Source organism: Sceloporus occidentalis, unplaced genomic scaffold (genome assembly GCF_023333645.1).
Source record: "Sceloporus occidentalis isolate IW3139 unplaced genomic scaffold, rSceOcc1.0.p SCAF_301, whole genome shotgun sequence".
Taxonomy (NCBI): domain Eukaryota; kingdom Metazoa; phylum Chordata; class Lepidosauria; order Squamata; family Phrynosomatidae; genus Sceloporus; species Sceloporus occidentalis.
In genome coordinates this window covers 484857-498082 of record NW_028317281.1, presented here as the reverse complement: position 1 = coordinate 498082, position 13226 = coordinate 484857, and the positions used below count along the sequence as shown (strand labels likewise).

Below are 13226 nucleotides of genomic sequence, written 5' to 3'. Positions count from 1 at the left end.
ACTTACACCTACTGTATAGGACAGAAATCAGTATAGCTTCTTGGAGTGATCATGCCCCTATCCATCAGTTGGGTCTGTCGTCTCATTTAGATAATTATTTTCAGGATAATGCTGATTGTGGACTTTTGATTCTTTTCGGTGTGGGAGGCCCATAAACCTGTCATCCGAGGCACTTGGGGAAATATTAAACATTTTGCAGCAAATAGCTAGACTGGAACACTCACATAAACTCACATTATGAACTGAAACACTCAGCAAATTGAAGACCCTAATGCTCGACTGAAGAGAAACTTCTTATTGACCCTGAAACATTTTTAAAAACTAGGAAACAAACCTAGTCCAGAGCTTTGAGAGCTAGACGAGCCACCTCATATATCTCTAAAATCAGAAGATATTGTAACATGTACTTTACATGCTTCAAAACACATGTTCCTAGCACTGAGGTTGCATTCGGGTCTAAACTGTGTATATGTATAGGAAAGCATGGAAATAATTTCTTACATTGGCCATTCAACTTTGTGAATAACAGGGTCATAAAAAGATATTTATGAAGGTTAAGAAGCAATTTTATTAGTTCTGTTACTGCAACAATATTTTCTGATTATCAGAAAATGTTTGAAATTAAAACTGATACTCTTGTTTTAACTAAAATATAAGAGAATAATGTAAGAAAGTCTTACCTCATCAAAGTCAGCAATTATTTCATTTAAAAGCCGTAAACATTCCACTCCCATGTTATTGCCATCAAGTTCGATGTAAAAATCATTAAAATTTGGAATGGAAGCAAACATAACACCAACTTGCGAATAGGACTGATAATAGAGATCCTGTGAAAGAAATAATACATTTATGTAAGTCGTTTTGGTTAGAGAGAAAAAAAAACCTTTATTCAGAAAAAAAGTTAATTGAAATGCATTTGTGCACCGATCCCCACATCCTGACAGTGACTGACAACAGAGGGTTGTAGTCAATGGAGTATATTAGAAGAATCGTTAATTTCTAACGATAATTTGTTTTCCCTTAGTCCTAACGGCAGCACAAGAGGGGTATTACTGCCCCTGTGAACAATTAGGACAGGTGGAAAATTAATGATTTACACAATTAAATAAGCAATTAACCCCCATTACCCCCCCTATAAAGGGAACTCCACCCCAAACCACAGTGTGCTATAACAAGAATAATAAAAAAAATATAAGAGGGAGGGATATTAGTGTGCTGCCGTTAGGACTAAGGGAAAACAAATTATTGTTAGAAATTAACGATTCCCTTACGTCCTAACTGGCAGCACAAGAGGGGAAGTAGCTAGAAGATTACCTATGACGGAGGGTCTTCCGGCTGAACGACATTCAGAACAGACTACCCAAAGGCAGTGTCCTCCGAACGTCTTAAATTTAGCCTATAATGGCTTATAAAAGTGGAGTTAGAACTCCAGGAGGCTGCAGCACAAATATGTTGAAGAGGGATGAGGCCCCTCTCAGCAGCCGAGGTAGCTACTACTCTGGTAGACTGAGTGTGGACAAAGGCAGGAGGAGGCAAGCCTTGAGCTGAGAAGGATTCTCTGATGGCTTCCTTTATCCACCTGCTCAGGGATGGTTTAGAAGCTTTAGATCCTTTGTTCCTGCCAAAAAACTGTAGAAAGAGATTTTCATCTTTCCTGAAGACACCGGATCTTTGTAGATAGATCTGCAGACATCTGGAGACGTAAGAGTATGTAGAAGAGATTCTTCTTCTGGTGAAGGATCCGGGTGAAAAACAGGTAGAGAAATGACCTGATTAATGTTCTGAAACGAAGGAATCTTCGGTAAAAAAGCTGTCAGGAACCTTAGGAGAACCCTATCAGGCAGGAATAGGGTGTAAGGCTCAAAGGCACACAGAGCTTGCAACCCACCAATTCTCTTGGCAGAGGTGATCGCCACTAGGAAGGCAGCCTTCCAGGAAAGGTACTTCATGTCCACGCTTTCCAATGGCTCGAAAGGGGGAGAGCATAACCCCCTGAGCACGACAGTAAGGTCCCATTGAGGGACTGGTCTCAGGATCTTAGGTTTTAACCTTTCGGCTCCTTTAAGGAACCTCCTGATAAGGGGTTCTTGGGACAGAGGTTTCCCTAAGCCGATATGGCTGAGGTGTGCACTCTGAGTGTAGAGGGAGCCAGGCCTTTATCTGGTCCATCTTGGAGGAACTGTAATATGGAAGAAATGGGCGATCTGAGAAACCCACTTTGTTCTTCGCACACCATAGTGAAAAAGAGCGTCTAATCCGGTTGTAAGCTCTATTAGTAGACTCCCCTCTCGAATGAGACAAAGTCCTCAAGACCCCAGAAGAAAGTCCACTATCCTTCAATAGGGAGCTGTCAATCTCCAGGCTGTCAGATTGAGTATTCTCAGATCTAGGTGAGAACCTGTGCCCAGAAACACAGGGTTCTCTGATATTGGAAGCTTCCAGTACAGACCCTGACTCATCCCCATGAGCTGGGTGAACCATGACCTCTTTGGCCAGAATGGAATTATCGCAATAATCGAGGTCTGGTCCTGTCTGATCTTCATCAATACCCTTGGTATCATTGAAATTGGAGGGAAGATGAAAGCCAGCCCGAACCTCCAAGGGATGGACAGAGCATCTATCGCCCAAGGATTGTCCTCCCTGTATAGGGAGCAGAAGATCTTCACCGTGGCGTTGAACCTCGTAGCCATTAAGTCGATTTCTGGCATTCACCGCTGAAGAGTAATTTGATGAAATACTTCCTGGTTTAGTGACCATTCGCCTGGAACACTGAGACCCCGACTCAGACATTACCACATTGAGAGATCCCCGAACGTGGACTGCAGAGAGGTGGGAGAGGTTCTGCTCTGCCCATGATAAGATCATTCCCACTTCCTTGAGAAGAGGTTGAGATCTCGTGCCACCCTGTTTGTTGATGAAATAAACCGCCGTCATGTTGTCTGAACAAACTCTCACCGCTTTGCCACGGATTTGAGGAGCAAAGTGAAGGAGCGCCAATCTGATTGCCTGACATAAGGCTCTCTGGACGGGACCAAGTACCTCGTACTGGAATGTCCTCTAGATGGGCTCCCCAACTTAGAAGGGATGCGTCCGTGGTCAACAGAATCCAGGCTGGCTGAATCAAGGACCTCCCATCTTTCAGATGCTCCCACCAACTGAGGGAGCGACGGGCTTGAGGAAACAGGGTGCACATTTTGTTCAACCCTAGTGGGTTGCAATTCCAAATGCCCAAAACTTCTGATTGGAGAGGGTGTAGGTGCCAAAGAGCCCAAGGGACTGCATCCACAGTCGCTGACATGTGCCCTAACATCTTCATAAGCGTTCTGATGGACACCGACAGAGGGGTCCTTAGAGAACTGGCGGCTCTGACAACCCGACTGTATCTGTCGAGAGACAGAGAGAGAGTCATCCGGGTCGAGTCGATTATGAACCCCAGAAACTTCCTGGAAGTGGATGGAACCAACTCAGACTTTTGGTAATTTACTATCCACCCTAACTGGTGGGGAAAAGCCAGAGCCTGCTGAAGATGAGAATACAGAATTTCTGTAGAAGCGGCTTTTAGAAGCCAATCGTCTAAATATGGGACGATTTCTAGGTCTTCTAGACTCAAGATTGCTACCACGGCAACTATAACCTTGGTAAAGGAATGAGGAGCAGAGGAGATACTAAAGGAAAGGGCAGCAAACTGAAGGTGTTTCACTACGCCACAAAGGGATACAGTCACACGCAGATACTTCCTGTGGGCTTGGCAAACAGGAACATGAAGGTAAGCGTCCTTCAAGTCTATAGAGACCATAACGTCTCCCGGCAGTAAGATATTTATTACAGAGCGGATGGACTCCATGCGGAATTCCTTTCTCACTATGAACGTGTTCAAATAGCGAAGATATATGATCATCCGCCAGTCTCCAGTATATAGGCGTGGATAGAAGCCTCTAGGACTCTTTGTCTCTCACGCAAGAGAATCCTTGTCAGAACAAAATTCAGAGGAGGTAGGGAAACAAAAGGTTCTGGTATGGACCTCTCCCAAGCCTCCAGAAGAAAAGATAGACGACCTCCCACCGGGGGGTCAAGCACTGGAGGAGGGGTTACCTCCGGACTCTCTGGCGCCAGATTCTCAGTGACAAAGGTCCTTTCTCTTCTCACAGGACCCGCGGGAGCGACCTGCTCCTCTCTTCTGAGTCCCCTGATGCCCTTGGGATCTAGAAGGTCCCTGGGACCTGGATCCTCTGGAGTGTCTGCCCCTCCCTCTAGAAGCCTGCTGGAGGAGGGATTTGCCTTTCTTGTCAGAAAGGCCCTCCATGATCCTGTCCAGCTCACTGCCAAACAGCTTGCCAGGTTCATAAGGCAACCCACAAAGCGAAAATTTGGAGGTGTTGTCCGCTTTCCAGGGTTTTAATCATAGGGGTCTCCTTGCAGCAGCAGATAGCGCCATAGATTTGGAGGCTAGCTTCAGATGTTGAGGCGCAGCATCCAAAAGGAATTCCACAGCCAGTTGAGCTGTTTTAAACCGCTTCAAGATATCGTCTCTTGGAACACCTGCATCAATATCCGACTGGATTTGAGACATTCTGGTGCGCAGAAAATTAGTAACCTCACTAGAGGCAATAGCCACAGAAGCTGAGGCAGAAGCAGCCGCATAATTGCGGCGCAAGGAACACTCTGCGCACCTATCCATGGCATCCTGTAAAGAAGATCCATCATCCGCCGGTACCACGGTCCTCTTGAACATCTTGGCGATGGCCATATCGACTTTAGGGGAAGGACCCCATCGCTCACTGCTGTAGACCAGCAGTGATGGGGTCCTTCCCCTAAAGTCGATATGGCCATCGCCAAGATGTAAACATAGATTTGAACTGCTTGGTGATAACCGGACCTTTTTCCGGGAATTTCCATTCAGTCTCCATTAACTTAATGAGAGACTCATCCACTTTGAAGGCCCTTTGCCCTCTAGAGGTGGTTCCTGGAGCTTCCTTAGGGTCAACATTCTGGTCCCCCGACTGGATGGACTTTAGTAACCGTTGGGTTTTCTCAATGGGAAACCAGAACGATGAAGCAGGTTCTTCTTCTTCAAAAGAGTCAAGCTCATCTACAGTGAGATAAGCATCTTCAGTCATAGGGACCACCCTAGGAGGGGACTGGGCCCTAGGTCTCTTTATCTGGAGTGTATCCTCAAATCTCTTGATAGAGGATCCAACAAAATCTTTAACCCAAATCATCATATCACGTATATTGGGTTCTGCCTCAGGGGGATCTCTGCAACTTGAGCAGCGACTATAAGGGTAAGCATCCTCTAGAGTTGTATCACACCCGCGGCAGGTAATATGCCTGTGCTTGGCAGTGGACTTGCGCCCCTCAGGAGCAGGATCCTCTGGAGTACGGGATGACATCTGCAAAAGAGATGACCAAAATAATATAAAGTGTTTTATTAAACATAAAAATCTTCTTAGTTATACCTACCCTGAGATTGAAAATGCAAGGGAAGGATAACACACAAAGCCAAAGATAGACAGGAGACTCTAGGAAGGCTAACTTAATAGCTGTACCAAGAGACAGCCTAAAGGACACTAACAGGTTAATATACACTGGCAGAGAGCCAAAACGGGAAGCCACGCCCCCGGAAGTGACGTCAGACGCCACAAAAGAAAATCAGGAATCCAAGTAAGAACAAACTTTCTATGAGATTATTACTGCTGCTGAGGGAAAAGAAATGGATTCCTCCCCCTCAGCAGCTAAAACGAGTACAGGGGAGGCATAGAGAAACTCCAGAACATCACAGACATGAAGATAAGCAGCTGGGAGGAGACATCCAAACCAGTCAGGTATAGATCCACCACAAACACACAGATAATGCTGGGTGAAATGAGGCCTTCCTGCAGCACAGCAGGGCAGCAGATAAAAATAGGATACACAATCCAAACACCTGAAAAAAAGTAAAATAAATGTTAGCAAGCTAACACAAGGTCTCACACAGAGACCACCACCTGTCCCAATATGTCCAAAGGACAGAAAAAAGCACACTGTGGTTAGGGGTGGAGTTCCATTTATAGGGTGGTAATGGGGGTTAATTGCTTATTTAATTGTGTAAATCATTAATTTTCCACCTGTCCTAATTGTTCACAGGGGCAGTAATACCCCTCTTATGCTGCCAGTTAGGACGTAAGGGAAAGCTCTTTTTACAAGTGGGGTGCCTCAGGGATCTGAACTTGAACCCATTCTATTTAATATTTTCATTAGTTATATTCCTGAAGGTCTTGATGGTATGGTGTGCTGTTTTGCTAATGACACAACTGGGGGGAACAGCTGATTGATCGAAGGAGAAATCTGACTGCCATTTTGGAGTCAAGAAGGATTTTTTTCCCTGGTTAGTGCAAAATTGGAAAGAGCCAAACTGGGGTTTTTTTGCCTTCTTTTGGATCAACAGCAACAAATTAACAGATATAGGAAAGGCTGAACTTGATGGACGCATGTGTTTTTCAGCCTATATAACTATGTATCTGGCAGTTAATGTGGATAAGTGCAAGATAATGCACCTAGGGCAGGGGTGTCCAAGTTTGTTCTGCAGTGGGCCACTTCATCAGAATTGTATACGTGTGTGGGCCGCACTCATTTTTCACTGTGAGAAAATATAGCCTTAATAAGATATGCAGATTAAAATAAAGTAAATGACACAAAACCTTTACTTTTCCGCTCACTGATTTCTGGGCCTAGAAAGTTTTGTGACTACAAATTCAGGATTCTGGATAAGTAAAAAGGAAATAGTTCTGTTTATTGAAGGGATGCACCAAAATTAAAGTTCTGGACCAAAACCGAAAATTCAGGGTTCACTTAACCGAAAATGACCCCCCGCCTTTAAAAATAATTTAAAAAATCCCACACTTTTAATAAAAGTAAAAGCACACCAAAATTGTACAAAAATTTTTCAAATATATATATAATGATTAACAGCAATCTCAGGCATACCCAGATTCCCAGCATGTACTGGTTGGCTGGGCATGATAGGAGTGTGATTGCTGTCAACAATCATATATAAATTAATATTGTTATTGTATTTTTTTGTCCAATTTTGGTGTTACTTACTTTTAATAAAAGTGTGGTTAACACACCAAAATTGGACAACAAATTCGATCACACTCCTATCATACCCAGGCAACCAGTAAATGCTAGAACCTAGGCATGATGGGACTGTGATTGCTGTTAGCAATCACACTCCTATCATGCCAAGTCAGCCAGTACATTCTGAAACCTGGCTAGCTGCCCCCCTTGTGTATTGATGCTGCCAGCAGTATGGGGTCTGCACATCACTTTCAGCCACCCTGTAGCATGCCCTCCCACATACACATCCATGCTATCACACACATACTCATTCATTCATATACTCATTCATTCACAGATTCATTCCCTCAATCACGCATACTCATTCAAACACCCTCCCCCACCCCCTTACCTGCACTGCAGCTCTCTCGATACCACTCACACACTTCAACAGGGGCTGCGGCCTTCCTCTGCGTTCTCTTGTACTGCACTCCTCTTGTACTGCACTCCTCTTGTACTGCACAGAGGAAGCAGGAATGGAGCAGAGGCATGTGATGTCACGTACATTCATGTGACTCTGCTGGGTTCCGCTTCCTCTGGTAGTACAAAAGATCCTCCCACAGGTAAGCAGCAGGGCCCTTGTGATCCTGGTTGCCCTGGCTGCCGATCTCACGCGGGCCACACCTCGAGGTCCCGCGGGCTGCATTTGGCCCGTGGGGTGCATGTTGGACACCCCTGACCTAGGGCATAAAACCAAGGGCAGAGTAAACGATATTTGATATTGTCCTAATCGTAACATCTAGTAAAAGGGATTTAGGGGTAATTATTTCAGGGGACTTAAAGGTAGGTAGGCAATGCAATAGAGCAGCAGCTTGGTTGTATAGGGAGATGTATTAGCAGTAGAAAGAGTGAAGTTCTTATGCCATTTTACAGAGCACTGGTGAGACCTCAATTGGAGTATTGTGTACAGTATTGGAGACCTTATTTCCAGTAGGATATAGATTCTTTGGAGAAAGTTCAGAGACGGGCTATTAAAATAGTTCATGGATTGTAGGATAAAACTTCCCAGGAAAGGTTGAATGATCTTCACACCTTATTTGTTCGCATATAAGACAAGGTTTTTACAGAGCAGATCCTCTGGAAAATACCCCTCGTCTTATATTCGAGGTCATATTATAACTGGACCTCAAATAGAGGTCTGGCTATAAGACTAAGATCCAGATGACGCACACCGCGGCAGGGTACCTGGATCCTCCTCTCTGGTAAACGCTGCTCCCGCCAGCACTTCCTCTAGGGCTTCTATGACCGAGGGCTGGCATGACATGACCTTCCAGTGCTCCATCATAGAAGCCCCAGTGGAAGTGCCGGCAGCAGCCGAGGTTGTCTGCATACATCACGCAGACGTTCACCGGCTGCCAGAGAGGAGGATTCCCCGCAGCGCTGCGGTTTAAAAGAATAACTACTACCATAACAAAAGGACATAGAGGGGCAAATGTTTAAAAGTAAAATCAGAAAATATTACTTTACTGAAAGGGTAGTGGATGTATGGAATATTCTTCCAGCATAAGTTGAATAGATTAATACAGTGAGGGCATTTATGCAAGCATGCGATAGGCATAAGGCTAAACTAAATATAAGATAAGGCCATGGACTAATGAAAGTATTCAGAGGTTGGGTACACTAGATCTTATCTGGCATCACTTTTTTTTGCAACTATTTTTGTTATTTAGACTTTATGTGACTTTGCAGACATGGACTTCTCCCTCCCTTAATTTACTTACTTTAATCATTGCTCAAGTCCTCTTTGTAAGCGGTAGCAACATTTGGGGGTCACCAACCTGATGATGACATCTACAAGACCTTGTTGTTTTGTTACTGCGAGTAAAAATGGTTGGAAGCAGTGGATTTGGAGATCAAAGCTCCTTTTCTTATTTGACAATACAAGAGTCAGCAGCAATATGTTCATCAATGCTAATGTGTGGCTTTAGAGAAGTATATTAAACATTCAAATGTTGAACAGAAAATCCATGGTCTACACGGGCACAGTATATAAAAATAGCCATAGCTATAGCTGATTCATTTTGCTTCTCCATCTCCTTAGGCTGTTTTGGTGACCATTCTAAAGGGAATGTATATTTGGGTGACCCCTGATTTTGGGCACTTAAGGATTGCAAAAGGGTCTTTAGCCTGAGGTTGGGCAGTCCCCTAGAAGTCCCTCTTTTGTGTCACCAGAACAATAGTCTTCTAAAAATATAATTTTCCATAAGCATATAAAATGGTGGTCATATCCTGCCAATGTACTCACTCATTCCCACTAAATGTCTGCAAAGTGCTCTACAACAAGCAGCTCTGTAATTGTTGCTGTGTCTCTAGTTTAAGCCACATCCAATCTAAAATGCGACCACCCTGAGAAGGCATCCTGGTATGTTCTTCTCCTTAAAAAACATTTGCTGCTAGGCTTCTTCAGAAATACCCAACTGGTTCAGTATAACTGCCCACACGTGTCATAGTTCACTGTGTCATTTAAGGCAATTCAAGTTGCTTGAGTCTGTCTGATAAGCTGAGGTGAACAGACTGTCATAGCTTTTGTAGACGAGTAAATTATTTTCAAATAAAAATTTTCACCATATTTTATATTTTCTTTTATAGTTAATTAGATGATACGATAAAAATGGTTTCTAAAGAAAGCCCTTCTTGTCCTGAAACAAATGCTTAACTTGTTGGCTACACTAAATCAGAAAGAAGAAAATTACAGCACCAGAGAAATGTTAAAATCATTGTCATAAAGGGTACAAAAAATAAAACAGCTCTGTCCTTAATCATATTATATTTGTTTTCTGTTTGGTTTACATTTGTTTAACTGAGACACTTTATGATTGTATCTCTGTTTCCTTTTCTGTTTGCCTAATTTAGAATGTAATTTTGATTATATGGTTCTTACATTAGGAGTTATGTTTTATCACCTGCACATGTTCTTTGTTGCCTATTGACCGAGCTTTTTCAGCTTTGTTTTAATAATTTGTTTTTCACTTGTAGTCTAAATGGTGCAAAATGTGTCAAATGTTTTGACCGATCCTGTGAGGTACGCTCCTAGGCAGATGGATTGCACCTGAATGCAAGAGGGTCCAATGTGCTTGGGGAGAGAATGGCTGGATGGTTGGAGGAGATTTTTAAACTAGAAATGGAGGGGGGTAAATACTGGGCTAGAGAGTATAGGAAGGGAAAGTGTTTTACTTAGTAACCAGGTGGGTGGATATGTAGGCTCAGTTTGTACAGATAATAGGGAGAAGCATATATGTTGCCCCCAAAACAAGGACAGAAAGCGCTTGCAGCATGTGTGTTAAATGACAAGATCCATGAACGAGAATGTTGATTTAGTGGCTGTTACAGAGACATGGTATAATGAGAAAAATGACTGGGACTCTTTATATAGAGAAGACAGAAAGGGGAAGGGGTGGCCCTATATTTGAAAGATAACATAAACTCTAACCTAACCTAAGTTGGTAAGGAGAACATAGCTCATGTAGGTGTAATTTATAGACCGCCTGGACAAGTAGAAGATCTAGATAATTTGCTATTGAGGAAACAGCTAGGGCATGTAGAAGAGGATAAAGGCCTCAATGAATATTTCTGTTCAGTTTTTACAGATGAAAATGTAGGAAATGGACCTTAGTTAGATACATTTGATCCATGTAAATTTATTGAGGAGAAGGTTTTACTCCAGCTGTTGGGGCCTGATGGGATACAACCGACAAGTTATTAAAAGAGCTTGGTTACTAGCAAAATCGTTTAACGGATTTATTTAATTAATCATTGTTAATGGGAGTAGTCCCAGAGGACTGGAAATCGGAGAATTCTACCTTCACAAAAAAGGCAGTAGGTAGGAGCCAGGCAACTACAGGCAGTAAGTCTTACATCTGTAGTGGGGAAATTAATGGAAACTATGGAATTAAAGGATAGGATTGTTGAATATCTAAAGTCACATTAATCACATTAATCTAATCTTATTATTTTTCTTGATTGGGTGACTAAAGTAATTGATCAAGGTGGTGCAGTAGATGTTGTGTATCTAGATTTCAGTAAGGCTTTTGATACTGTCCCACATTGAAGACCTATAAATAAACTGGAACCTCTGAGTTTATATCCCAATAATGTTGATGGATTTGGCATTGGCTGTATGACAGACAACAGAGGGTTGTAGTCAATGGAGTATTTTCAAAGCAAGGACTTTTTAGCAGTGGGGTATCTCAGGGATCTGTACTTGGACCCATTCTCTTTAATATTTTTATTAGTAATATTGCAGAAGGTCTTGATGGTAAGGTATGTCTTTTTGCTGACAACACAAACATTTGCAACAGGAGGGATAAACCAAATGGCAAATGATTTTAGGTCAGAGCTGTGGCAATAAAAGGCATAAAACCCAAGGGCAGAATATGCAATATTTGATACTGTCCTAACCTCAACATGTGAGGAAAGGGATTAATGGGTAATTATTTCAGGGGATTTGAAGGTAGGTAGACAATGTAATAGAGCAGCAGGAAATGTTAGCTTGGTTATATAGGGAGAGGTATTTGCAGTAGAAAGAGGGAAGTGCTCATGCAGTTGTACAGAGCACTGGTGAGACTTCACTTGATATGTGGGAGAAAGTTTAGAGAAGGGCTACTAAAATGGTTCATGGATAATGGGATGTAGTGCATTCCAAACGCTCTCCTACACACACGTGAACTGCTCGGATACATCTCATGCCTATATGCAGGCTATGGTCTAGAGTCGCCCGGGACGTTATGTTCACCATGGAACACTTTTTATTTTTATTCTATTATATATAGGTTTTTTTTTTGCTTTGTTTTTTTTATTATTATTTATTTTCAGCTTCTCTTGGCTCCGATATGCTGTCACCGTGATTTTGTTGTCGACGCCTCATCCCATCTGGAGCGTTCTTTCCAATGTCTCAGCCCTTCTGCTCTACACCGCACCTGCTGATGCTGTACCCTTGTGTCCTGGATGTTCTCCATCCTCCGTTGACATCTGTGGACTGCTCCAGGTCTCGACTGTTGGTCCTTTCATATCATCAGACCGGTTAGACTCTCGCTTTTTCCTCTGTTTGGATTTCTGTCTCCACGTGTACCTCAATCGGGTCTTTCCACTTTTCCTGGGCTGCAGTGGTGAGACCCGCTGCTTTCTGTTATACTTTAACCCTTTGTGATTTTTTTTTTCTTTTTGTAATTATTTATTCTTGTCCTTTAATTTTTCAACTGTATAATTATCTGCTTTTTACATCACACTAGACACGACTTTACATGCGTTTTCCTGGAAGCCTATGGCTCTGACCTTATATTGCCCTACCGGGCTTACATACCACCCTACAGGACATTCTCATTTTTCCCTCATACGCCTTGCCCTGTTCAATTTACGTGCGGCTTTATGTCAGCCTGTATTTGATCTGGGGCTTTGGAACTATTTGGCCTGATGCTACACATATATATTCCGCACTTCATAACAGCCCGTCCACTACCCCAATGTATCATAATATATTCTCTCTACTCGTACGGGGTAATGATGGCACGTTTTATATCTACTCTTTTGTTCCATCACGTCTCCCTTGCCTGCACAGATACATATTTTCACATAGGTCGCTACATTTTTATTTAGTTGCTCATTGGGGTGTTTTTTTGTGTTCTCCTTTTTACATATGTTGGAGGTCTCCCTGCCCTATTTGGGAACGACCTTTACCTCCCTGTGTGGTCTCTATACACGGTACGGGTTATCACCCCCCTGACGGCCCAAAGCTGTATGGTCCGATTAAGTTTTGAGTTTCACACCAGTTTTGTGTTTTCCTTTATTTTTCTTTTTACTCTGGGAGCGTTTACATTACATTGCTACATCTTGGATGTTTGTTTCCATATGATTTTTGATTTTTGTCAATTATGTTTTATTTCCTTTTAAATGCACCTCACGTCAACATATTTTTTTTTCTTTCGTTCCGGGCGTGGCTCGTCCCACTGTGTACTTTGGGATTTTCTTCCTTGGGGGTCTCTGGTGAATTTCTTCTCCACTACTGCATTTGGTCCCTTACCCTTTAATTTTTACCACTATGGAGTCCCTTAACCTTTTATCATTAAATGTTAATGGCCTAAATACTCCCCATAAACGGAGACTGCTCCATTCTGAAGCCAAGAAACACCACGCTC

At 42.8% G+C, this 13226-nt stretch overlaps 1 protein-coding gene across 1 annotated transcript in view; it reads right to left on the bottom strand.

Annotated features, from left to right (window-relative positions):
• Positions 1 to 13226, bottom strand: part of LOC149275033 (adenylate cyclase type 1-like) — a gene marked incomplete at its 5' end in the record, with an annotated part of 677365 nt that overhangs the window by 180154 nt on the left and 483985 nt on the right. The window contains one exon of the mRNA XM_089504957.1: positions 681 to 827. Coding sequence (XP_089361083.1) covers positions 681 to 827 — 147 coding nt within the window. The remainder of the gene's footprint in view (positions 1 to 680; positions 828 to 13226) is intronic.